Genomic DNA, 23,756 nt, shown 5'->3' with positions numbered 1-23,756 from the left:
TTTGTCCACTTAGCCCACCTTGTTCCCCAACACCAGATCCAACAATGTCTCCTTCCTAGTTGGACCGAGAACATACTGGTTAAGGAAGTTCTCCTGAACACATTTCAGAAATTCTTCTCCCACCTTACCCTTTACACTAACATTATCCTAATTGAAATTTTGGTAATTAAAGTCCCCCAATATCACTGCTCTATAGTTCTTGCACATCTCTGTGATTTCCCTGTGGATTTTCTCCTCTATCTCTCTCTCACTATTTCCAGGTCCAGATCCAAGAATTTTATGACACACTATGGAGAGGCTAACAGAAAGATGGTAGTTTATTTTGATTTTGGCAAGGCTGACAGCGGAGCATTGGTAATCTTCTAACAATTTGCAGTAAATTGGATCCCATGACGTATCTTTTTTTTGCCACAACTTGCTGGGGTTATTACACAGTAATAATGGTGGGCTCCATAAACTGTCCAACAATTTCTGAGCCAATATTTCTGAATGTAGCATGGCTCATAATTTAGTGTAAAGCTGGATCAGCAAAACAACTGCCCTGTAATAGGAGAAAAGAAGCTCAAAATTATGGTGTATACTTATTTAATTATTTTGTATACTTATTTAATTATGTTGTAGATGCTGATCACTTAATAGGTTGGTACAAAATTCCAAATGTCTTGAGAAAATTCTGCTTATCATTGGATGCGTGTAAAAATTGCAGAACATTTGTCTTTTCAGGATGCCTTAAATATAGGAGCAAAGGAAGTTCAGAGTGGGAGATATTTTCCCAAAAAGAACAATCCATATGTCATAAATGCCACAATGATTTAATGCAAGCAAAACAAAGAAATACAGCCAGTGTGACTGAGATTTACAGATCAGCCATGAATGATAGAACAGACCTAAGCGACTGAATCCGGTTCCTTTGTGATAGAATTCTAGAACTAACTGAAACTGTAGACAGTAAAGTTATGAATAGCTTGTTATTTATCAGTTTTGCTTTCACTGCAATTATCTGCTTGGAGGCTGTTCAATTCCCGTTCATGAAATAATATTAAAAGTTCTATTAATGTGTTTATTTTTACATTTATTCGTAAGTGGAAGATTCCTATTTTGAAGATAGGTTGGATAATAAGTTGGTTTTTGGATGTGTAGTGTCACATACAGCATACTTATTTGTGTATAAAGTTAAGGGATGCGAATTTCATCTCATAGTGCCACTAAGCACCTTTTTGTTCGGGCATGCTGCACAGCCAGCTGTTTCCGACGCAGCCCATGAGGCAAGCCCTCTTGAGAAGGGCAGCTGTGTGGGCATCCTCAGCATGCGCTGGAAACCTCAGAAGGACTACCTTCCTGATGTTACACAGGCCTACTGGTTGTTGTGATGCTAGAATGCCTAATTTGAGTCAAGTTGGTCCAGACAATGAATTCTCTAATCACTCTACAAAGAGCAAGTGCTGAGCAACAAGATGGGCCCTGCACTACTATTTAAAGGGCCAGGCACACAAATTGCAGGTAAGGTAATTTTTAAGAATGTATATTTTGGCAAAGTGTCTGTAGGTACTCTAAAATGTTTTTAGAGGTGTTGTGTTGAGTTCCTAGATTTGCCTGAGAATGTTGCTGTATCCTTACAGGGAAGGCAGAGGATTAGGTGATCTGTTCACGCAGAGGCTGCAACAAGTATTGGGGTAGCAGTTGCAGTGCCTCTGGGTCTGCAGTACAAGAGGGAGTTGGAGCAAAGGTTGCAGATCGTGTAAGCTCAATGCAATGCCATCTGCCAATTTGGAGCAGGACTCCTCCATGATCCTTGACAGTGACTAGAGGTTGTCTGGCAGACCAGCCAATTCACCCAGGATCTCTGTGCATGCCTGTCAGTGCTTTCCTGTATGCTGCCACATCAAGGTCTTCATCTGAGCCTTCTGCAGCAGAAATTGTTTGTGACCTCACTGTCCAGTAAGCTGGCAAACAAATTGTCCTGGCCTGGTTGCAGCCCACTTGTGCCCAGTGAAATTCCCAGTTTATACTCATCTCCAAAGTACATGTGCAGCCAATTTCTGAGCTGATGGCTGCAAGTGTCTGATCAACTGATGGGGCCTCGTCATCAGTGCTGTGCTGTTGCTCTCTCTCATCCTCCTTGGGATGCTGTGACTGGATAGGTGGCAGTTCTTGGGGGTCTGAAAGCAAAATGTGAGAAGGGATGGTTGGTGTGAGGGAAGGGAGAATGGGGTGGGAAGCAAGAGCTCCATCAGCAGCTTGCTCATTATGCTAGATAGCAAGATGAGGGTGAGCTGGAAGTTTAGAAGGGGCATGAGGCAGGAACATACCATCATCTTCAATGTTCTCAGCATTGCTGGATATCATGGGCTCTGTCACAGTTGGGCCCATCAGGCTGGGACACATCTCCTCCATAGTTCAGGTAGATGCCTTGTTGCCCGTTGGCTCTGCTGTGCTCCCTCTTGTTATGGGCCACCATGTCCTGCAAGAGAGAGAAAGAGGGCAGAATGGCGGTGATTGTGTAGTGCTGCATTTGATTGATGTGTCTGCCACAGCTGAATAGCTGGAGTTATGCGAAAGCAGTGAGAGGTGGGTATGAGGCTTTCAGAATTGGTAAGTGTGTGAAGGTGGAGTATCTGAATGTTAAGTGTAAGTCCTGAGTACCAGAGAGTACCGCAGGGTGAGTGATAAGGGTGTGGTGCATTGAGCAGCATGAGAGGTTGGTGGTTTGGTGAGTAGGAAATGTCATGTGAAACTGCAATCACTAACCTTGACCATTATGAGGTCATTGGATTTCTTGTCGCACGGCTGCCAGTTGCTTGGGTCCAGATGCTGGGAATTGACCTTGCTGGCCACCTGCTCCCACTCTGATGCTGGTCCTTTAGGGTCTCCTGGCACCCTCATGGAACCATGGCATCTCTCTTCCTGCCCACTTCCACCATCACATCTGTCACGCTGGAACCCTCTCCTTGACCTGGTGTTCCATTTTCCATGTTTTAAATTGCAGCAATATTATTTAGTGCAGCTTCCCTTTAAGAGGGATAGACTGCATTTAAGAAGAGCAGGCTGGCTGCACCATATGCTATCTGCACAAAGCTGATCGGACCCCTGCTGAGTGCAGAGGCCATTGGCAATGCAAAGAGGCAGCCAACAGCATGGAAACTATTCTGCCCTATGCTACAATCATTGTAATGAGGTGGGAACACCAAATTTACGTGCGACCCATTTCCAACAGGCAGATTGCGAATCACAACAGCTTGCGCCCAAAAATCAGGATAATCCAATTTCTAGCCCAACGACTTTTGTTTTGCTAACCTGCCACAGAGCAATTCCAGAATTTAGAGCAGGAGAACAGGGAACATAATCCATGCCAAGAAATTAGGGAAAAGGAGAAACACATTTACTTCATTCGCCAAGATCACAGAATGACAGAATTATTACATCAAAGAAGGAGGCCTTTAAGCTCATCGTGTCTGCACTGGGGCTCCAAATAAGCAATTCACTTAGTGCCATTGCCCCGCCTTCTTCCTGTAACCCTGCACATTCTTTCTTTTCAGATAACAGACTAATTCCCTTTTGAATGCCTCGATTGAACCTGCTTGCACCACGCTCTCAGGCAGTACATTTCAGGCCTCAATCACTCGCTGTGTGAAAAAGTTTTTCTTCATATCGCTTTTGCTTCTCATGCCAAATACTTGAAATTTGTGCCCTCTCATTCACGATCCTTTCACGAGTGGGAACAGTTTCTCCCTATCTACTCTGTCCAGACCGCTCATAATTTTTAATATCTCTAAGGGGAGGCAGTGGTGCAGTGGTAACGTCACTAGACTAGTAATCTAGAGCCCAGGCTAATACTTTGGGGACATGGGTTCGAATCCCACCATGGCAGATAGTGACATTTTGAGGGCAGCACAGTGGCACAGTGGTTAGCACCGCAGCCTCACAGCTCCAGGGACCCGGGTCGATTCTGGGTACTGCCTGTGCGGAGTTTGCAAGTTCTCCCTGTGACCGCGTGGGTTTTCGCCGGGTGCTCTGGTTTCCTCCCACAGCCAAAGACTTGCAGGTGATAGGTAAATTGGCTGTTGTAAATTGCCCATAGTATAGGTAGGTGGTAGGGTTAGTATAAATGGGTGGTTGTTGGTCGGCACAGACTCAGTGGGCCGAAGGGCCTGTTTCAGTGCTGTATCTCTAAATTATAAATAAATAAAAAATAAAAATAAAATAAATCAAATCACCCCTCAGCCTTCTCTTGATCTGTGGCTTTGACATAAGTTTTCCCACACACCAAGGTGATAAAAAATTGAAAGTTGGTGTCACTCCAGCTTACTCAGATGCACGTTCCTAGCGATTGAAAGCAAAGATGAATCAAAACAGGGAGTCGTCGAGTGACGTTTGGCATAAAACCATTTAAAAGGTTAAAGGAAAAAAATTTTTATTAAGTTTAAGCTCGAAAATTATAACAGGAAAATTTTAATTTTGTAAAAGAAATGTTTCTCAATATTTTCCCTTTTTAATGTTTCATTTGCAGCCTCATATGCCACAGAGAAGTGTAGCATTATCAGTGGATATCTGTTTGCAGCATGCCATCAGTATTTGAGTCCCGAACTGTATCAACAGCAATGCAAAACAGACACCTGCAAGTGTGGAGAAACTTGTATGTGTTCTGCTGTGGCCCACTATGCTCGACAATGTAGAAGTTATGGCATTTTCATAGACATCAGATCCAATGTCTCAGAGTGTGGTAAGTAATACTTCATTGTTAATTTGAATGCACACTTTCTCAACAAATAGGACAGTTTCTACACTTTCAATATACAGCAGAAACTGCAGAAACTATTTGTTGACCCACATTTATAAGTGAAGAAGTTGGATTGTTTTCCATTAGTTTTTCTTGTAACAGGTTGGAATTATTATTTTGCTAGACTGAAATTACAACTTGTTTTTTAAATTAAGTAATCAAGGCTTCATGTGCAGGATACCAACAAGAGTGAAAAGAGCAATAAAAAAACTTGAAGTGAATCAGGAAGTAATGATGATAAACCCGAATTTAGGAGAAGCAAGGAAATAAATTCCACAATTTGGATGTTCTGGAAGAGAATGAAAGAATAGGGTATGGTGTAAAGTGGGAAGATTAGCAAGAGTAAGAAAGGATTGCTCTGGTGTTGGATGTCCAACATGTATACCATCAGATCCAGCCTGGTGCACTATATTGTAAGTCTTCTGTCCCAGGCACAGTTTCTTGGGAATGGCTGATACTAACTAGGAAGGCTGTGACAATAGTCTGTTATCTCTTTAACCAATACATTCAGACACCATCAACCAGCCATATGGCACAGTGATCCTAAAATTCACCTCGACCATGAACTTTTATTTTGTCATTTTCCTTCCATACTATCATTGGTGACATTTTCAGTGTTGCCCAATCATCTATTCACAGATGTCACAAGATTACATGTTATTGTAAAGGGCAAACAATTTAATAATTTTCATCACTGACCACCAGCAGCAGCATTATAGGAAATGGAAATGCAAATCTACATCAGCTGGCTTTTCAAGAGTGCAGAATCAGTAACTCAGAATTTTGATGGTGTCTCTCACATTTTTGGGTACTAAATGGATACCTAAACCTCCAATATGGCAGGCAGAAAGCACATGCTCATTATGATCTAGAGATCTGCTGTATAAGCAAAAGAAAAGGTGCACAGGACCCACACCTGAAACATGTATTAGCTGTTTTAGGTCCCTTGTGCAAAATTGTTTTGCACAAAGCCAGGTCTACATACAGCCTAACTAGTGCTCCTTAAAGAAACTGCTGCAGGTCACCACTAAAAATGTAAGTTTCTAAAGAATACTTACCTGAATGTGGAGCTACTTTAAAACTGTGGGTTGCTGTCAACCATTGTGCACCTTCCACTCCTTCTCAATCCAACTGGGACCTTGACTACCCCTCCTGATCAACTCATTTTACCTGGTTGCCAACCCCTCACAGTCGGCCCTCACTCCCAATTGCCCCCTCACAATTGCCTTCCCCTTTAAGCACTTATCTAAGGGTAGCTGCCTGGGGATGTACAGTAGGTATCCGCAGCTCATTGGTGTCATTTTAATGAAGATAAAGGTCAATATCAGGTGCACTGCCGGTCTGCCCATTCAGGCACAGGGATCGGCATGAACCAATATCTATTCCATTAACTGCAAGTATATTATCATACATATTTTACCCTATATGAACTGCAAGGAATTTCATTCCATCAAGTCCCATCTGATATGTTAGCTCCAGAGTACTTGTTTCCCTGGAATTTCCCTGATGTCTTTAATTTAATATGAAAGAATGGGAAAGAAAAGTGGTTCGATAGCTGCTAAAACCATGGCTCCTGATATATTTTAGCAAACCATTGGCAAAGGCTGAACACAGCTGCAATTAGCATTGGAATCTTGAACCAACATTTTAAATTTCTTGACCGTTCAGGAGCACGTCAGGATGTCCACTGATTTGTCTAAGAGCAAAACTTTGAGAAGCTATGAAGTATGTTAATCCCTGGTTTAATATTCTTTATATCTGACTTCCAATGCAGACAACTCCAGTGCAGACAACTGTTCATTCGAGAGTGCACAGATTTGACTGGAGGACTCCTCCACATATCTCCCCCCAGATCTTTCAATGCATTTTGCATAGTTACGGCAGATAGTTAGCATTGTGTGTAAGGTTTGTAAAGTCCTGTGATGTCTGAGTCCCTGGGAACTGTAGCAGAAGCAGGAGAAATACCCAGAATCCAGAAATCAATTTAAACATTAGGATGAGAATTTTACAGTTGCGGCATTGTAGCAAGCACAGGAGTTGTGGGTGAGCAGGACCTGGCTCAAGTAGGATATATATAGCAGAGTTTTGGATGTTCTGAAGTTTAAGAAAGGTGAAGGATGGGAGGCTGGTAAAGAGATTATTCCAAAAGTAAAGTCAGGAAGTGACAAAGTCATAAATGAGGGTTTCAGCAATGAATGGGCTAAGGTAGGTGTGTACGCAGACAGTGTTAAAGAGTTGGAAGTAGGTGATCTTTGTGGTGAAGAGAATAGTGGGTTGGAAGCTCAGTTTGGGGTGATGGACAAGCAGTCTTGCAGCACAGAGGCAGTAGAGCAGTTGAGAGAAGTGGTGAAGAGGTAGAACTGGCTGATGCAGATCATTGCATACAAACTGTGATGGGCAGGTATAGTCCCTCTGATCCATCCAACTTGGCCCACACAATTGTGATGCCTTGCATATCACAAAATATAAACTCCTCACCACACCTGAAACCATGTGATTTCCTAGGACAGGCGATAAACCAGATAAAAACCCAGGTCAATTTTGGGGGAAAGAAGTCTGTGAAATTGCTTTCCAAATCATCCAGATGATTGAAACAAGCCCAGGAGATTACTCTGGCTCTGCATTTCCTGAAGTACCTATCACTTGCAAGAAACAGATCCAGCTCTTGCTTGAAGGAATTCAGCGAATCTAAGAGGTCCACTATTCTGTGGGGAACAAATCACCTCCTGACATCTAACCTAGATCTGGCCTTACACAACTTAAAATTGTAACCCTGGTCCTCCCTAACTCCAAAGGTAACAATGCAGGGCTGGAAGCCAAACTATTGCTGTAGATGCTCTGCTCACAATTTAATAGGTAAGAGTGGAACTAAGCAAGGACAGTTCTATTAAGTTGAATAATGGAAGAGAATTTAAAAATTAATTTAAAATTTTAAGTTTTACTCATTTGGTAAGGAAATTTAATGATATATGTGAGGAGGAGGGCAAAACATGGCTGTTGGTGTTTGGATTCTTGAGGCATTATGGACTGGATTTTAAGAGTCCACAGCCAATCTTAGCGACAAGCTCAAAAAGTGGCCACCTGCATGTGCGGGCCACATGCCAAAGAGCCTCCACAATCTCCAGTGCTGTGGCTCATTTAAATAGCCGGAGCAGCCCGCCCAATCATGTGGAGGGGGAGAGCTGTCCGATGTGGCAATGTGTCAGCTGCCTGTGTGCACGCACAGGTGCCATTTTTAAAGGGCAGCCAGCCCTACCAGCAGATTAAAATTTTTAAAGCTACACCCCCCCTAAAAGTTCTCAAATAAATTTATAATGCCCCTTTCCCACCCCCGCTATGACAATTACATTAACTATTTGTCCTTTCTCCCCCAAAGCAGTTACCTTTTAAATCTTACCTTCCTCCCCCAAGACTGCACAAATTTTAAAGTTCACCCCTTCCCATCATCCTCTACACCTGTTATATTTATTTGACACCATTCCGCCCCAACACCAAACTGAGAATCCTACCTCCTTCCTCCTCACTCCCCAGTAGCGTCACACCGGCTTTCCCCAGATGGGGAATTGAAGGCGCGGGAGTGACGGCCACTGCACTGAGGATCGCTGTGGGGCGGAGGATGGGAGGTAAGTTTATTTAAATGTATTCATTTTATTGATTTTAAATATCAAAATTCAGGTCCTGTCGCCCAGCAGCGGTGGGGGGGGGGGGAGGGGGGGGAGTGGTGCGGGGGCGGGGTGCCATGCCGCCATGGAGTCTCACCACCGCTGGGTGGATCGGGCTGGGACTTCCTGGCATTGGCCTCCGTGGCGGGTCGCTGCCAGACTCATTCCGGCACCACCCCTCCACACCCACCACGGAACCCGACATTGTGGGCTTGGTAAAATACAGCCCTACATCTGTACTGATTATGAACGTTGTTAGTAAACAAAGGTGCTTCCAGATGGGGAAAATATGCATCACATTCTACAAATTGTAGAACTGGATATCACCTTATCTCACGTGATGGAACAGGAATTCCGATTTACTACAAAAATTTAACCATTTATTGAAAGAATACTTAAAAAGAAATATTGTAATAACCTGAGTAAAGAGTTTACACTTATAAAACAGAATTAATTATGCTGGTAACACATAACCTTGTCGATAGGAATTATGACCATTATCAGTAGTATTATAAACATTTCTGTAACTTGTAATGTATAGGATGAATAAGATTAATTAACATGGGGATAGTGAGATTTGAGAAAGTAATTCAACCCATTATCAGGATGCTTGTAGACTAACATCCGGTTTCTATTATTCACAAGTAATTCTATTTGTAGCTGTATAAAAAAGCAAAGATGAGCTGTTATATTCTTCAGATCTATATAAGGATGCCCACTGAAGAAAAACTCCTGATACTAACCATAATTATTCTCAAAGAAAAGTTGATTTTATTAGGTTTCTATTGTGAGCATGTTCCACATGAATCATAATTGTATTTGAGAGGGACTTGGAGGATGCTCTCATTCCTCATTTCCATTCCCCTCTGGAGAGACATCTAGTTTTTCTTGTTATCACTTACTCAGTAGTGAGAGATTGAACCTACAAGGTTCACTGACATGGTGCAGCATACTAATGCTCCAATGCACGGCATCATGCTTGCATGCTTAATTTCTATTGGCTGACTGAAAATATCCTGAATTTTACTATTAAATTGTACCCTTAATGCACATCTTTAATCTCTGCAGCCATTCAGTGTCCAGATACAATGGAGTATGGCACCTGTGTATCATTCTGTAATCAAAAATGCCAGTCAATATCTACGCCAGAAGATTGTTCTGGTGAATGTGCTGAAGGATGCAACTGCCCTGTTGGTACATATTACAACACCAGAACACACACGTGTGTGAAGAAGTAAGTGATAACATTGAGAATCAGAAAATGATTTACTGTGAAATGTTCTTTTGCATGAGGTCATATAATTTGAACAATACAACTCAAAGTTCTGATGTTGGCCATGTTTTAGTATTATGGTCTGAAATATCCTTGGGGACCAACTAGAGGGGGTGTTTATGGAGCATCAAGGGTCAAATGAGGGTCATTGGTACATTGTAGACAGCACTACAATCATTGGTGCGATCTCATTGATATTTGAGCTGAATTAAAGGCTGTATTTAACTGGTCAGCACAAACACGGTGGATCAAATAACCTCCTTCTGTGCTGCATTATTCTATGCAAACTGATCCAGCAGTTTCAAATATACAGATCATAATTTCTTTCCTTTTCTGAAAATGAAAATAAAATAACTGAATATCTTAATTCCCAACGCAAGCATAGATTATGTACAATAATGGCTGAAGGTTTTGTTCTATGTTTGGAATAAGTGTTTTTCCTTTATGACTGAAACATAAAAAATGCTTACAACCTACTTTGTACACTTAGATGTCAAAGGCATTATTTTCCAGCCAGTGGGCTAATTAGTTGTCAATAGTATTATGCTACAGTACCTTGAATAATTCTGCTGATTAATCAATATGTGGTATTCACAACCCTACACAGGTTTATGTTCTTTCAGATAGTTTGGTGTAGTTAATGGGAATAATAAGCTCCTAGTTTTTGGAAGTGCTACCAATTGTAATGTAATATTATTCTGATTGTGGAATGCAACAGTTTTACAATGCAATACTATGCAGCAAAATAGCCCATAATTCCCTAACGTACATTCCTTTCTAAATTAATTTCCTTCAGTTTGCCAGCTAGAAATTAAACTGCTGTTTTCTTTAAGATAAGAAATTTTGTAATTATATGATGCATAGAATATGGTTGATGCCAAAAATTTTGTGGATGCTAAATAGAAAAGTGCATTTTGTAATGACTGTCAAAAATTCTCTCTCTGCAAAATATATCCTAGTTCTATAAATTTCAGTGAGTCTGCAAATGCTGTTACATACATACATATGAACATACGAATTAGGAGCAGGAGTAGGCCACTCGGCCCCTCAAGCCTGCTCCGCCATTCAACAAGATCATGGCTAATCTGATTGTAACCTCAACTCCACATTCCCGCCTACCCCGATAACCTTTCAGCCCCTTGCTTATCAAAAATCTATCTACCTCTGCCCTAAAAATATTCAAAGACTCTGTTTCCACTGCTTTTGGAGGAAGAGAGTTCCAAAGACTTGCGACCCTGTGAGAGAAATAATTTCTCCTCATCTCTGTCTTAAATGGGGGACCCCTTATTTTTAACAGTGACCCCTAGTTCTAGATTCTCCCAAAAGGGGAAACATCCTTTCCACATCCACCCTGTCAAGATCCTTCAGGATCTTATGTGTTTCAATCAAGTCACCTCTTACTCTTCTAAACTCCAGCGGATACAAGCCTATCCTGTGCAACCTTTCCTCATAAGACAACCCACCCATTCCAGGTATTAGTCTAGTAAACCTTCTCTGAACTGCTTCCAATGCATTTACATCCTTCCTTAAATAAGGAGACCAGTACTGTACACAATACTGCAGATGTGGTCTCACCAATGCCCTGTATAACTGAAGTATAACCTCCCTACTTTTGTATTCATTTCCCCTTGCAATAAATGATAAAATTCGATTAGCTTTCCTAATTACTTTCTGTACCTGCATACTAACCTTCGGTGATTCATGCACTAGGACACCCAGATCCCTCTGCATCTCAGAGCTCTGCAATCTCTCACCATTAAGATAATATGCTTCTTTTTTATACTTCCTGCCAAAATGGACAATTTCACATTTTCCCACGTTATACTCCATTTGCCAGATCTTTGCCCACTCACTTAACCTGTCTATATCCCTTTGTTGCCTCCTTATGTCCTCTTTACAACTTACTTTTCTACCTATCTTTGTGTCATCAGTAAATTTAGTTTAGTTTTGTTTAGTTTAGAGATACAGCACTGAAACAGGCCCTTCGGCCCACCGAGTCTGTGCCGACCATCAACCACCCATTTATACGAATCCTACACTCATCCCATGTTCCCTACCACATCCCCACCTGTCCCTATATTTCCTAACCACCTACCTATACTAGGGGCAATTTATAATGGCCAATTTACCTATCAACCTGCAAGTCTTTTGGCTTGTGGGAGGAAACCGGAGCACCCGGAGAAAACCCACGCAGACACAGGGAGAACTTGCAAACTCCACACAGGCAGTACCCAGAATTGAACCCGGGTCGCTGGAGCTGTGAGGCTGCAGTGCTAACCACTGCGCCACTGTGCCGCCCATACCTACCATACCTACGGTCCTTTCATCCAAGTCATTTATATACATTGTAAAAAGTTGAGGCCCCAGCACTGAACCCTGTGGCACACCACTTGGTATATCTTGCCAACCAGAAAATGACATATTTATACCTACTTTCTGTTTCCTGTTAGCTAGCCCATCTTCTATCCATGCCAATATGATACCCTCTGCACTATGAGTTTTTATTTTCTACAATAACCTTTGATGTGGCACCTTGTCAAATACCTTCTGGAAATCTAAGTACAGTACATCCACCAGTTCCCCTTTATCCACAGCACGTGTTACTTCTTCAAAGAACTTCAATAAATTGGTTAAACATGATTTCCCTTTCACAAAACCATGTTGACTCTGCCTGATTACCTTGAATTTTGCAAGTTGCCCTGCTATGACGTCTTTAATAATAGTTTCTAACATTTTCCCTAAGACAGATGTTAAGCTAACTGGCCTGTATTTTCCTGCTTTCTGTCTCCCTTTTAGAACAAAGGAGTCACATTTGCTATTTTCCAATCTAATGGAACCTTCCTAGAATCTAGGGAATTTTGGAAAAGTAAAGCCAATGCATCAACTATCTCACCAGCCACTTCTTTTAAGACCCTAGGATGTAGTCCATCAGGACCTGGGGACTTGTCAGCCCGCAGCTCCAACAATTTGCTCAGTACCACTTCCTTGGTGCTTGTAATTTTCTTGAGTTCCTCCCTCCCTTCCATTTCCTGATTTACAGCTATTTCTGGGATGTTACTTGTATCCTCTATGGTGAAGACCGATGCAAAATACCTGTTTAATTCATCTGCCATCTCCTTATTATCCATTATTAATTCTCCATTTCTATAGGACCTGCGCTCACTTTGTAAACTTTTTTTTAAATATCAACAGAAACTCTTACTCTCCATTTTTATATTTCTAGATAGCTTTCTCTTGTACTCTAATTTTGCCCTCCTTATTAATCTTTTAGTCATTCTTTGCTGTTTTTTATATTCTGTCCAATCTTCTGACCTGCCACCCATCTTTGTGCAATTATATGCCTTTTCTTTAAGTTTGATACTATCTTTAACTTTTTTAGTTAACCATGGGTGGTGGATCCTCCCCTTGGAATTTTTCTTTCTCTTTGGAATGTATCTATTCTGTGTATTCTGAAATATCCCCTTAAACGTTTGCCACTGCATCTCTATTGACCGATCCCTGAATCTGATTTGCCAATTAAGTTTAGCTAGCTCTGCTTTCATGCCCTCATAATTGCCCTTATTTAAGGTTAAAATACTACTCTTAGACCCACTCTTTTCTCCCTCAAACTTATATTATGATCGCTGCTGCCTCGGGGCACCTTCACTATGAGGACATTAATTAATCCTATCTCGTTGCACAATGCCAGGCCTAGTATAGCCTGTTCTCTGGTTGGCTCCAGAACCTGCTGTTCTAAGAAACTATCCCGAAAGCATTCTATGAACTTCTCATCTAGGCTACCTATGCCCATCTGATTTTTCCAGTCTATAAGTAAATTAAAATCCCCCATGATTATCACCATACCTTGCTGACAAGCTCCCATTATTTATTTCTTTATATCTTGTCCTGCCATGTGATTACTGTTAGGAGGTCTGTACACCACTCCCACAAGTAACTTCTTGCCTTTATCATTTCTCATCTCTACTCGAACTGCTCTACATCTTGGTTTCCTGAACTTTGTTCATCCCTCTCCATTGCGCTAACACCATCACTAATTAGCAGAGCCACCCCTCAACCTTTTCCTAGCTTCCTGTCCTTCCTAAATGCCATGTACCCTTCAATATTCAGGTCCCAATCTATGTCATCCTGCAGCCCTTTGGTCCTTTTATTATTTTTGTAACCTCTAGCCTTATCTGCTAATGTACTCTTAGATTTTAACTGTCTGTCCCTTCCTGTCACAGTCTGTTTATCATTTCCCATATTAATACATTTCTGTCTTACCTTGGCTCTACTCTTTGATTTACCACATCTTCCCAAATTTGATCCCTTCCCCCCCACTATTTAGTTTAAAACCCTCTCTACTTCCCTCTTTATGCGGCTCATTAGAACACTGGTCCCAGCACGGTGCAGGTGTAGACTGTCTCAATGATACAGCCCCCACTTCCCTCAGTACTGGTGCCAGTGCCCCACGAACCAGAGCCCACTTCTACCACACCAGTCTTTGAGCACGCATTCATTTCTGTCATCTTATTTGCCCTACTCGAATTTTCATGTGGCTCAGGTAATAATCCAGAGATTATTACCTTTGAGCTTCTGCTTCTTAATTTGGTGCCTAGCTCCTCATATTGACTATGTAGAACCTCTTTCCTTGTCCTGCCTATGTCGTTGGTCCCTATGTAGACCACGTTGACTGGAGCCTCCCCCTCCCACTGTAAATTCCTCTCCAGCCCTGAGCAGATGTCCCAAACCTGAGCACCCAGCAGGCAACACAGCCTTCTGGACTCTTGCTCTTGGCCACAGAGAACAGTGTTTATCCCCCTGACTATACTGTCCCCTACTACCACTACATTCCTATTAACTCACCCCACTTGAATGGCTTCCTGCACCATGGTGTCATGGTCAGTTTGCTCATCCAACCTGCAGCCCTCACTCTCATTCATACAAGCTGAAAGAACCTCAAACCTGTTAGAGAATTGCAAGGGCTGAGGCTCCTCCACTTCTGCCTTCTCGATCCCCTTACCTACCTCACTCGCAGTCACACCCCCATGTCCCTGACCACTGCCCAAATCAGAAGACCCTATCTTATAGGGTGTGACAGCCTTCCAGAACAAAGTGACCAGGTAACTTGCCCCCTCCCTGATGCATCTATAGCTCGGCCTCCAGCTCATTCGCTCCAAGCTGAAGCCCCTCGAGCTGCACTTACTGCAGATGTGGGTGCTGTGGATCACACTGGCGTCCACTTACTCCCCCATACTGCAGCTGCATACTGCACTTGTCCTGCCATTAAAGGCCTACTCGGATATGAAATTGAAACCCGACCCGGGCCTGAGCCGACCACATCCAACCCGAATCCGACCCTTTGATTTTTTCCCGCACCCGACACGACTACCGTAATAAAGTTAATTTTGAAGATTACTTCCCACCCTGAGCAAGACAGCACTATGTCCACGTCCAGCCCGACTTGACCTGAGCCCAAATACCGGAATCGGAAGAGCAATTTTTTTTAAATTAATGCTTAGTGTACTAATTTTACCCTGTGTAATACAATAAACCTTATCACTTAAAGAAAACAATAAATCAGTACTCACCAGCTTCTTCTCTTCTGCTGCATCTCTTAATACGGTGGGCTGGATTTTACCAGCCCCTTGACGTCGGAGTTTGGCGGGTGAGCCCGTAAAATGCCTGCAGGAGAGGCCTGCCATGACCTCCGAGGCCAGGAAGGCCCCATCGCATTTTACCGGCGGCAGCAAGACCTCGGTGCGGCCCCCTTCCACCACCAAGCAGCGGGGCCTTCATTTCCCTACTCAAACTTAATCAAAAAAATGCTAATGAACTTACCTGGGCCAGACGGCCGTCCCGCACTGATATTGCGGCCGGTGGCCGGACGTCCCGTGCCTTCTGAACCCTGTTTGGGGATTCAAGGCGAGACACTGGTGGGGAGGAGTGAAATTAGCAGGGCTGGGGAAGGAGCAGGAAAAATACTTTTTATTGGCTGTGGGTCTGTTGGAAAGGGGTTGAAGGGCAAATGTGAAGAGGTTGGGGGGAAAGGTTGGGTTGGGACTAAAATAAATTTTTGACATGTAGGCCAATAAAAATAAAAATTTGGGTGGTTGGGAAAGGACCTCTAGCTTTTAATTTTTTTAATGAAAATGAGCAATAATATAACTTTAAAAATTCAAATTTATGCAAAGGGCTTGAAGCCCTTTAAAAATGGTGCCAGTGACGGCATCGGGGGTGACCACTCTGCCCCCTCCATTTAAATGAGGCCCCACGTGAAATATGGCACGCGTTCGGTGGCGGCACATCTGCGCCTGAAGGCCGCTGACTTCAAAGTGCGCCGTCGCAATTTGCTGTGCACTAATAAAATTCAGCCCGGTAGCTACTTGAGGGTTATTTAAAATGTTTTTTCACGCTTTTCTAAATTCCAACTGTATACACAAGCACCCTAATAGTACTGTACTAACCTAGCTATTTATAGACACTCCCTAACTTGGAACTATATTGCTGTTCTTTCACTGTCGCTGGGTCAAAAACCTGAAACTCTCTTCCTAGCAGCAGTGTGGGTACACCTACACCAGATGGACTGCAGCAGTTCAAGAAGGCAGCTCAACATCAACTTCTCAAGCGGCAGTTGGGGATGGGCAACAAATGCTGGCCTTGCCAGTGACGCTTACATCTCTAGAATAGATGTCTCCAGAATAACAGATTAGAATATAGAAGCTAGTGGTTATTTGGGGATGGGTGATGCTAGATCAAGGCTGGGGAAGTGTCTTATCATTCACATCTGCTCAAAAATAAGCATAGTCACTGCCTCTGGGATTTTCATTATCAACATAATGTACTCACACAGAGAGCACCAATTTAGATGATTGGCAAAAGAAGCACCGGCAACATGAGGAAAAACATTTTTACGCAGTTAGTGGTTGGGACATGGAATGCTCTTCCTGTGAGTGTGGTGGAGGCAGATTCAATTGTGGCTTTCAAAAGAGAGTTATCTGAGGAGAAAATGTTTGCAGTGCTACGGGGAAAGGGAGGGGGTTTGGGCCTAGGTGAATTGCACTTGGAGAGAATCAACACATACACATTGGGCTGAATGGCCTCCTTCTGTACTGTAACCATTCTATGATTCTGTGATTAGAAATTTGTAGGCTTTGTCACAATACAGCAACTACCTGCTCCATTAATAGACCAAGTAACTATCAAAGTTGACTCTAAGGGCTGAATTTTACACCACCCCAGTGGGTCAGATGGTGGTTTGGGGGAGGATGGGGGCCGCGTAAGATTGAGCAAGAGGTTCCGGGAGGTCTACCCGCCCCAGTCCCGCCTCCAACTTTACGGCAGTCGGTGGGGGGGGTGGGAGAATACGGCCCACCCACCCGAGACCAATCAAGGCCCTTAAGTGGCCACTTAACGGCCTCCAAGGGTATTTTACCCATGGCAAGTGGGTGTTCTGGGGACGTGAAAGGCCACCCAGCGATAGCTGCAGGCCTTTCCGTGCGCCGGGGTGGGGGGCCATGGCAGTTGGGCACAGAGTGCCCGATTGAGGGCCACCCCCGCCTTTCAACCCACCCCTGGGACCCAAGATGCTCCCCCCTCCCCAAACGACCACCCTAGCCTTACCATGGCATGACCGATCTCACTGGTGAGGCATGCCCAACTTACCTTCCCTCCTGACTCCAGGGCGTCAGCTGGGCTGCTATCCCAGCAGTGGCCACCACTCCCGGTGGTGCTGCTGGGACTAAGAGCTGCCGGCCCGCTGATTGGTCAGCAGCTCACTAAGGCGGGACTGTCTCCCTCAAGTGGAACGGATCCCCAGGCTAGGCGGAAGCAGAATTCCTGTCCACCTAAGGTAAAATCCAGCCCTAGATCTATTGATGTTGTACTCACAGTTGAACTATAGGTATTATAGACTTTTGTGGGTCATTTATTAAACCAATCTAAATACAGGTTAGTAGTTATAAGAACTTTCCAGAAAATATTAACTTTATTATACACCCTGGCAATCAGCACTTCTCAGCATAAGTTACATGCAATGATATAAAGTGTATCTGATGTAAATGTGCTTACTTTCAGTTGAGCAAGAATGTCATCTTCACTGCGGCCATTGTTTTCCTGTTTTAAAAATATTTTTGATAATTTTATGTGCAGTGTTTAGTTTGTACGGTTTCCTCTGTAGCAAAAGAAACGTAATTTTAGTTAGTGTATTGTAAAAACAAGGTTTGAAATTATTTAATTGACTTTTACAGGAATGATTGTCCCTGTTATTTTATGGGTGCAGAATATACACCTGGGGAAGTGACAGTTAGCTCCTCAGGAATGTGGTGAGTAGTAACCGCAATTTCCAACTCATCTCACTGCATCTGAACACTAGTTACAGTCAAAACACACTCGCCTTCACTTGCTCTCATACAACAAACTAAAGGAAGACCTTTATCTCTTGAAATCACTGTATAGTTTTATTTAGCATATAGAATGTAGTGAAGGAAACATTCATCGGACTTACTTCGGTCATTTAATTCCTTATGCAGGCCTCAAACTAACAGTTTACAGCTTACTTTTGGCTTGGTGGGAAGTCCATTCCTTTTGCTTTGCTGAATTGGGAATCTATTCTTTTTTTCTGGGTGCTTCAACTGACTTCATAGTTGCTGTTCCAGCTAGCAGTAAGTCCAGTAAAAGTACCAGTTACCCCAATAGCAGTTACACCTAAGCGGCAAACTTTGAGCATCTAATTTCTGATGCTCTTTGTTTACTTTCTTCATTGATTGATGGAGACGATTAACCAAATAAGCACACTTGGGACCCTTTGTTCCAATATTGAATGGCACTCAATTATTCAAACAGACAGTATTTCCAACATGATTCTATTTTTATAAGTATAAATGAATAAATGTGAATAATCTTTTAGGGAGGGGTTAAAATACATCAGAAGATAGAAAGAAAAGTCAGACAAACTATACAGATTGAGACCTTGCAATATAGGGCTGAATTTTACCAGCCCCTCGACGTGGGGGTTCGTGTTGGGTGGGGGGGCCCATAAAATACTTGCTGGAGTGGCCAGCCATGACCCCCAGTGCCGAGAAGGCCCCGCTGCATTTTAGCGGCAGCAACAAGGCCTCAGTGCGGCCTCCCTGCCGCTCGGCGGTGAGGCCTTCATTTAAATATTAAAATCAATGAAAAAACTGATGAATTTATCTTGTCCTGGCGGCCATCCCTCGCTGCTATTATGACCGCAGGCTGCAACTCTCGCATCTTTGGAACTCCTTTTGGAGTTCCGAGGCGTAACACTGGTGGGGAGGGGGAGGAGTGAAAATTTGAGGGCGGGGGGGGGTGGGGGTGCGAGATGATGGGAAGGGGTCAAGGTTTAAAGTTGTTAAAGGTTGGGGGGGTGGAAGGTCGTGATCTGCACAAATGTTTTTTGGGGGTGAATGTCCAATTAATCAGTCGATTCTCCCTTGGGAGTGTGGATGAGGGGAGTGAAAATGTTATTACATGTGTAACTTTAATTTTCAATGCTCTATCACTTTAAAAAAGCAAGTACTCCTAAAGGGTTTGAAGCCCTTTAAAAAAGGCACCTACGCGGTGGCACCGGATGCCATTGCCGGGGACGGAGTGGCTACCCCCTCTACGTCATCGGGGCGGCCACTCTGCCCCCTCCATTTAAATGAGCCCCGCGCAAAATATTGTGGGGGCTCTGCAATGTTGCATCTATGCCTGAAGGCCGCCAACTTCAAACTTCGCCGTCGCGATGTGCGGCTTGCTAATAAAATTCAGCCCATAAACTGATCATCACAATATTATGAGCAAATAAGGGAGCAATTTTCAAGCTCTGCCTGTCCTGTTTATATTGGAAAACGGGGTAACTGGCAGTGGAAAATTGAAAACAAAGCTTGCTGCCTGAGGGCCACCTGACAAGGTTTTTAGACAGGTTTTGAAATGGGTGACTAACGCACCCTCCAAAACAGATGAGAAGTTTATTGGCCTAGATTTTGCAGTGGTAATGAAGGTGAAGTTGTCAGCATTCTCCACCATTGTTCCACTGAAACTGACAGCAACTTCAGGAGTCCATAGATGTGCAGGAGAATGCAAAAATCCAGTAGTTGCTGTGAGTGATTCACACTTCTCCAGAGGATGCACCGTTGAGGTCACCGCAGACTGGAATCAATGGGAAATCTTTGAACTGGAGATGTCTTCCACTCTTAACAGTTCGTCTCACTGTAAAAACCCTTAAAAAAGTTAAAGTTAGTTTATCTTTATTTTAACTTATATCTTAATCTAATCATAACCATTTATTTTACCATCTTAAATTTTAAATTAAAAGTGGTTCAGTGCTTTTAACTTCCTGATTTGCTGCCTATGAGAATACTTCAACATGATTGGCTGCTTACCCTGCTTGCTGACTTCACTGCTGTTGCACACTTGGGACAGGATTTAGTGGAGCTGGCAGGGCTCCAGGTGCTGGACCAAAAAGATGGTGGGAAACCGGCCTCGGCCATTTGGAGCCCCTCCCTGGCTCTATTTAACGGTGCCTGAGCAAATAACTGACTGGCGCCAGACGCCTCCTGGAGCTGCCAGCCATTCAGAGGGTCTGCAGCACCACGGGGTGGGGTGGCCACTACTGTTACTGCACTGGGCCTTGGAACCAGGCCCAGCACTAGAGCCCTGACCTCAGGTAAGTGAGGCAGGATCGTCAGGGCCAATCCGGCAGGCTCCGGCGATGATGGGAGGGAGGATGGGCATTGAGTGCAGGGAGTGGGTGTTTCAGGGAGATGGGCTGTTTGCCGGCCGGGGCCCTCCATGGGCCACAGATTGGCTAAGGGGGAGAAGCCCCCCACCACCACCCAAGCTCACAGGGAGGTCACCTTGTTTTACCTCACCTCTTTGTGGGCTTGACTTCAGGCTTGGCTCAACTGAGCAACTGCCAGAACCTTGTCCCCAAACCCCCATTACATGCATGCACTTAATAACCTCTGTTGGTTGTTGAAAATGTCCCCAGCAACTGCCTAGTGTGCTCCAGAAAAAAAAAAATTACCCCCAAGACAGCTTGTTAAAGCAAAATTCCTTCAATCAATTTTATCATGGTTGTGACTGTAAGGAGCATTTCAACTGGCTCATTTAGATCTTATGTTCATTGGTGAGAGTTTGGCTGCTCAGCAAATGGTTGTTATTTTGTGCATGACTTTCTTTAGCACATGGGTGAGTTCAAGATAGCTATTAGAAGTTTAAACTGTGAGCAAACAAAGAAAGCTAGGCTACAGGTGAATTAAAGATGGCTATTAGAAGTTTAAACTGTTAGCAAGTTTTTGTTGTGTATTGATAAACAATATATTTTTGTGTATCTCAAGAATTTTACTGATGGACTGAACTATGCAGCTGATCATGTTGATGCAGTTTGTAAACTTTTCCAACTCTGGTTGAGGGACTATATTGCAAAAAGCAAAAGAATACTGTTTATTCAGCCTTCACTGGTTAATGCTGGATCTGAAGCATTTTCCATTAAATTACTGAATTATTCTTAACATATTTCCGGAGGATAAGTTTTGAACTAAATATAAGTTTATCAAAAATCTGAATGTCTGAAAGTCACATCTTTGTCATCATTTTCAGGATTTGCTCTGAAGGTATCATGCAATTGCAGAGTCAAAAACTTGGTAAGTTCCAGATCTGAGACAATTAATGTTTTTACTGTGTTGAAAGATTAGAAAATTGACAATAGTGATCAACTAGCCAAGAATACATTTGATATTTGAAGCTTTATTCCAAAGATTAATTTGAAAATCCTGTCTGCTTTCTGAAGAAGACATTCTGTTTGATAAAATGGAAACATTATCATGAGCCTCATAGCATGTATATGAATGCATTGATAGTGTGAAATATTGGATATTAATACATACTGGGTTTCAGATTACACTCTAAATGCCAAGAAAGAAGGTGAGGACAGTAAACAAATTAATCTCAGATTTGTTATCTGTTATCGCATGGAGCACAATATAGAGGTGATCACACCCAAAACGTTAACTTGTCTGTTTTCTCCACAAATGTTGATTGACCTGCTGAGTGTTTCCAGCATTTTATGTTTTTGTTTCAGATTTCTGGTATCTGCAGTATTTTGCTTTTTACTCCTCGAATTCCATTTCCGTGCTTTTTCTTGTACCTCTGGTAAAAAAACTGAAAAAAAACTAAAAAAAAATACTGAAAGTGACGTCACAGGAAAGCTGTGACCTGATTGGCTGGTAGGGAATTTGTACTGAATTTGAAAATAAAACATGGATAAAAATTGATTAAAATCCAAATTAACTAATGAATAAGTAGAGTAACTAAACCAGAGGGAGAAGATTACTGTATTTAGTTAGCATTTAATATTTATAGTAGGAATCTAGCACGAGGGACCATATAGTTAATTATAACAATTTAGTAAGGATTTAATAAGTATTTATTTATTTTAAATTAAGTTATTAATTAGTGCTAGAAATGTCAGTTAGAGGGGTGAAGTGCTTCACCTGTGAGATGTGGGAGGTCCGTGCCACTTCCAGCGTTCCGGACGACTACATCTGCAGGGAGTGTACCCAGTTGCAGATCCTCACAGACTGCATGGATCGGTTGGAGCGGCAACTGGATGCATTTGGGAGCATGCAGGTGGCAGAAAGCGTCATAGACAGGTGTTTTAGAGAAGTGGTTACACCCAAGGTGCAGGCAGATAGATGGGTGACCGCTAGAAGGGGCAGGCAGTCAGTGCAGGAATCCCCTGTGGCTAACCCCCTCTCTAACAAGTATACCGTTTTGGATACTGTTGGGGGGGATGGCCCATCAGGGGAAAACAGCAGCAGCCAGAGTAGTGGCACCACGGCTGGCACTGTTGTTCAGCAGGGAGGGACAAAGCGCAGAAGAGCAATAGTTATAGGGGACTCTATAGTCAGGGGCATAGATAGGCGCTTCTGTGGACGTGAAAGAGACTCCAGGATGGTATGTTGCCTCCCTGGTGCCAGGGTCAAGGATGTCTCTGAACGGACAGGGGGCATTCTGAAGGGGGAGGGTGAACAGCCAGAGGTGGTGGTACACATTGGTATCAATGACAGAGGCAGGAAGAGTGACGAGGTCCTGCAGGGGGAGTTTAGGGAGTTAGGTAGAAAGTTAAAAGAAAGTACCTCTAGGGTCGTAATCTCGGGATTACTCCCTGTGCCACGTGCCAGTGAGGCAAGAAATAGGAAGATAGTGCAGCTAAACACGTGGCTGAACAGCTGGTGTAGAAGGGAGGGTTTCAGATATCTGGACCATTGGGATCTCTTCAGGGACAGATGGGACCTGTACAAGAAGGACAGGTTGCATCTAAACTGGAGTGGCACAAATATCATGGCTGCGATGTTTGCTCGTGTCACTCAGGAGGGTTTAAACTAGTGTGGTAGGGGGGTGGGAACCAGAGCAGCAGGACAGCAAGTGAAATAAATGAGGTGGAACCAGTAAATAAGGCCAGTAAGACTAAGAGGAAGAGCAGGCAGGGTGATGTTGCGGAGCACAGCGGGACTGGTGGTCTGAAGTGCGTTTGTTTCAATGCGAGAAGTATAACAGGTAAGGCAGATGAACTTAGAGCTCGGATTAATACTTGGAACTATGATGTTGCTGCTATTACAGAGACATGGTTGAGGGAAGGACAGGATTGGCAGCTAAATGTTCCAGGATTTAGAAGCTTCAGGCGGGATAGAGGGGGATGTAAAAGGGGTGGGGGAGTTGCATTACTGGTTAAGGAGAATATCACAGCTGTACTGCGGGAGGACACCTTGGAGGGATCATGCAGTGAGGCAATATGGGTGGAGCTCAGGAATAGGAAGGGTGCAGTCACGATGTTGGGGGTTTACTACAGGCCTCCCAACAGCCAGCGGGAAGTAGAGGAGCAGATATGTAGACAGATTTTGGAAAGATGTAAAGGTAACAGGGTTGTAGTGGTGGGGTGATTTTAACTTCCCCTATATTGACTGGGACTCATTTAGTGCTAGGGGCTTGGATGGGGCCGAATTTGTAAGGAGCATCCAGGAAGGCTTTTTGAAACAAAATGTAGATAGTCCAACTAGGG

At 43.4% G+C, this 23,756-nt stretch overlaps 1 protein-coding gene across 1 annotated transcript in view; it reads left to right on the top strand.

Annotated features, from left to right (window-relative positions):
• The window catches only part of LOC137376907 (otogelin-like), a 392,329-nt gene that overhangs the window by 123,306 nt on the left and 245,267 nt on the right, over positions 1 to 23,756 (top strand). Inside the window, exons 16-22 of the mRNA XM_068045865.1 lie at positions 4,508 to 4,720; positions 9,508 to 9,673; positions 17,938 to 18,012; positions 18,170 to 18,351; positions 19,654 to 19,893; positions 20,244 to 20,360; positions 21,296 to 21,339. Of these exons, the coding sequence (XP_067901966.1) occupies positions 4,508 to 4,720; positions 9,508 to 9,673; positions 17,938 to 18,012; positions 18,170 to 18,351; positions 19,654 to 19,893; positions 20,244 to 20,360; positions 21,296 to 21,339 (1,037 nt within the window). The remainder of the gene's footprint in view (positions 1 to 4,507; positions 4,721 to 9,507; positions 9,674 to 17,937; positions 18,013 to 18,169; positions 18,352 to 19,653; positions 19,894 to 20,243; positions 20,361 to 21,295; positions 21,340 to 23,756) is intronic.

This window comes from Heterodontus francisci, chromosome 14, assembly GCF_036365525.1.
Source record: "Heterodontus francisci isolate sHetFra1 chromosome 14, sHetFra1.hap1, whole genome shotgun sequence".
NCBI lineage: Eukaryota > Metazoa > Chordata > Chondrichthyes > Heterodontiformes > Heterodontidae > Heterodontus > Heterodontus francisci.
The sequence above is the reverse complement of the archived record's forward strand: the minus strand, read 5'-3'. Positions and strand labels throughout refer to the sequence as shown.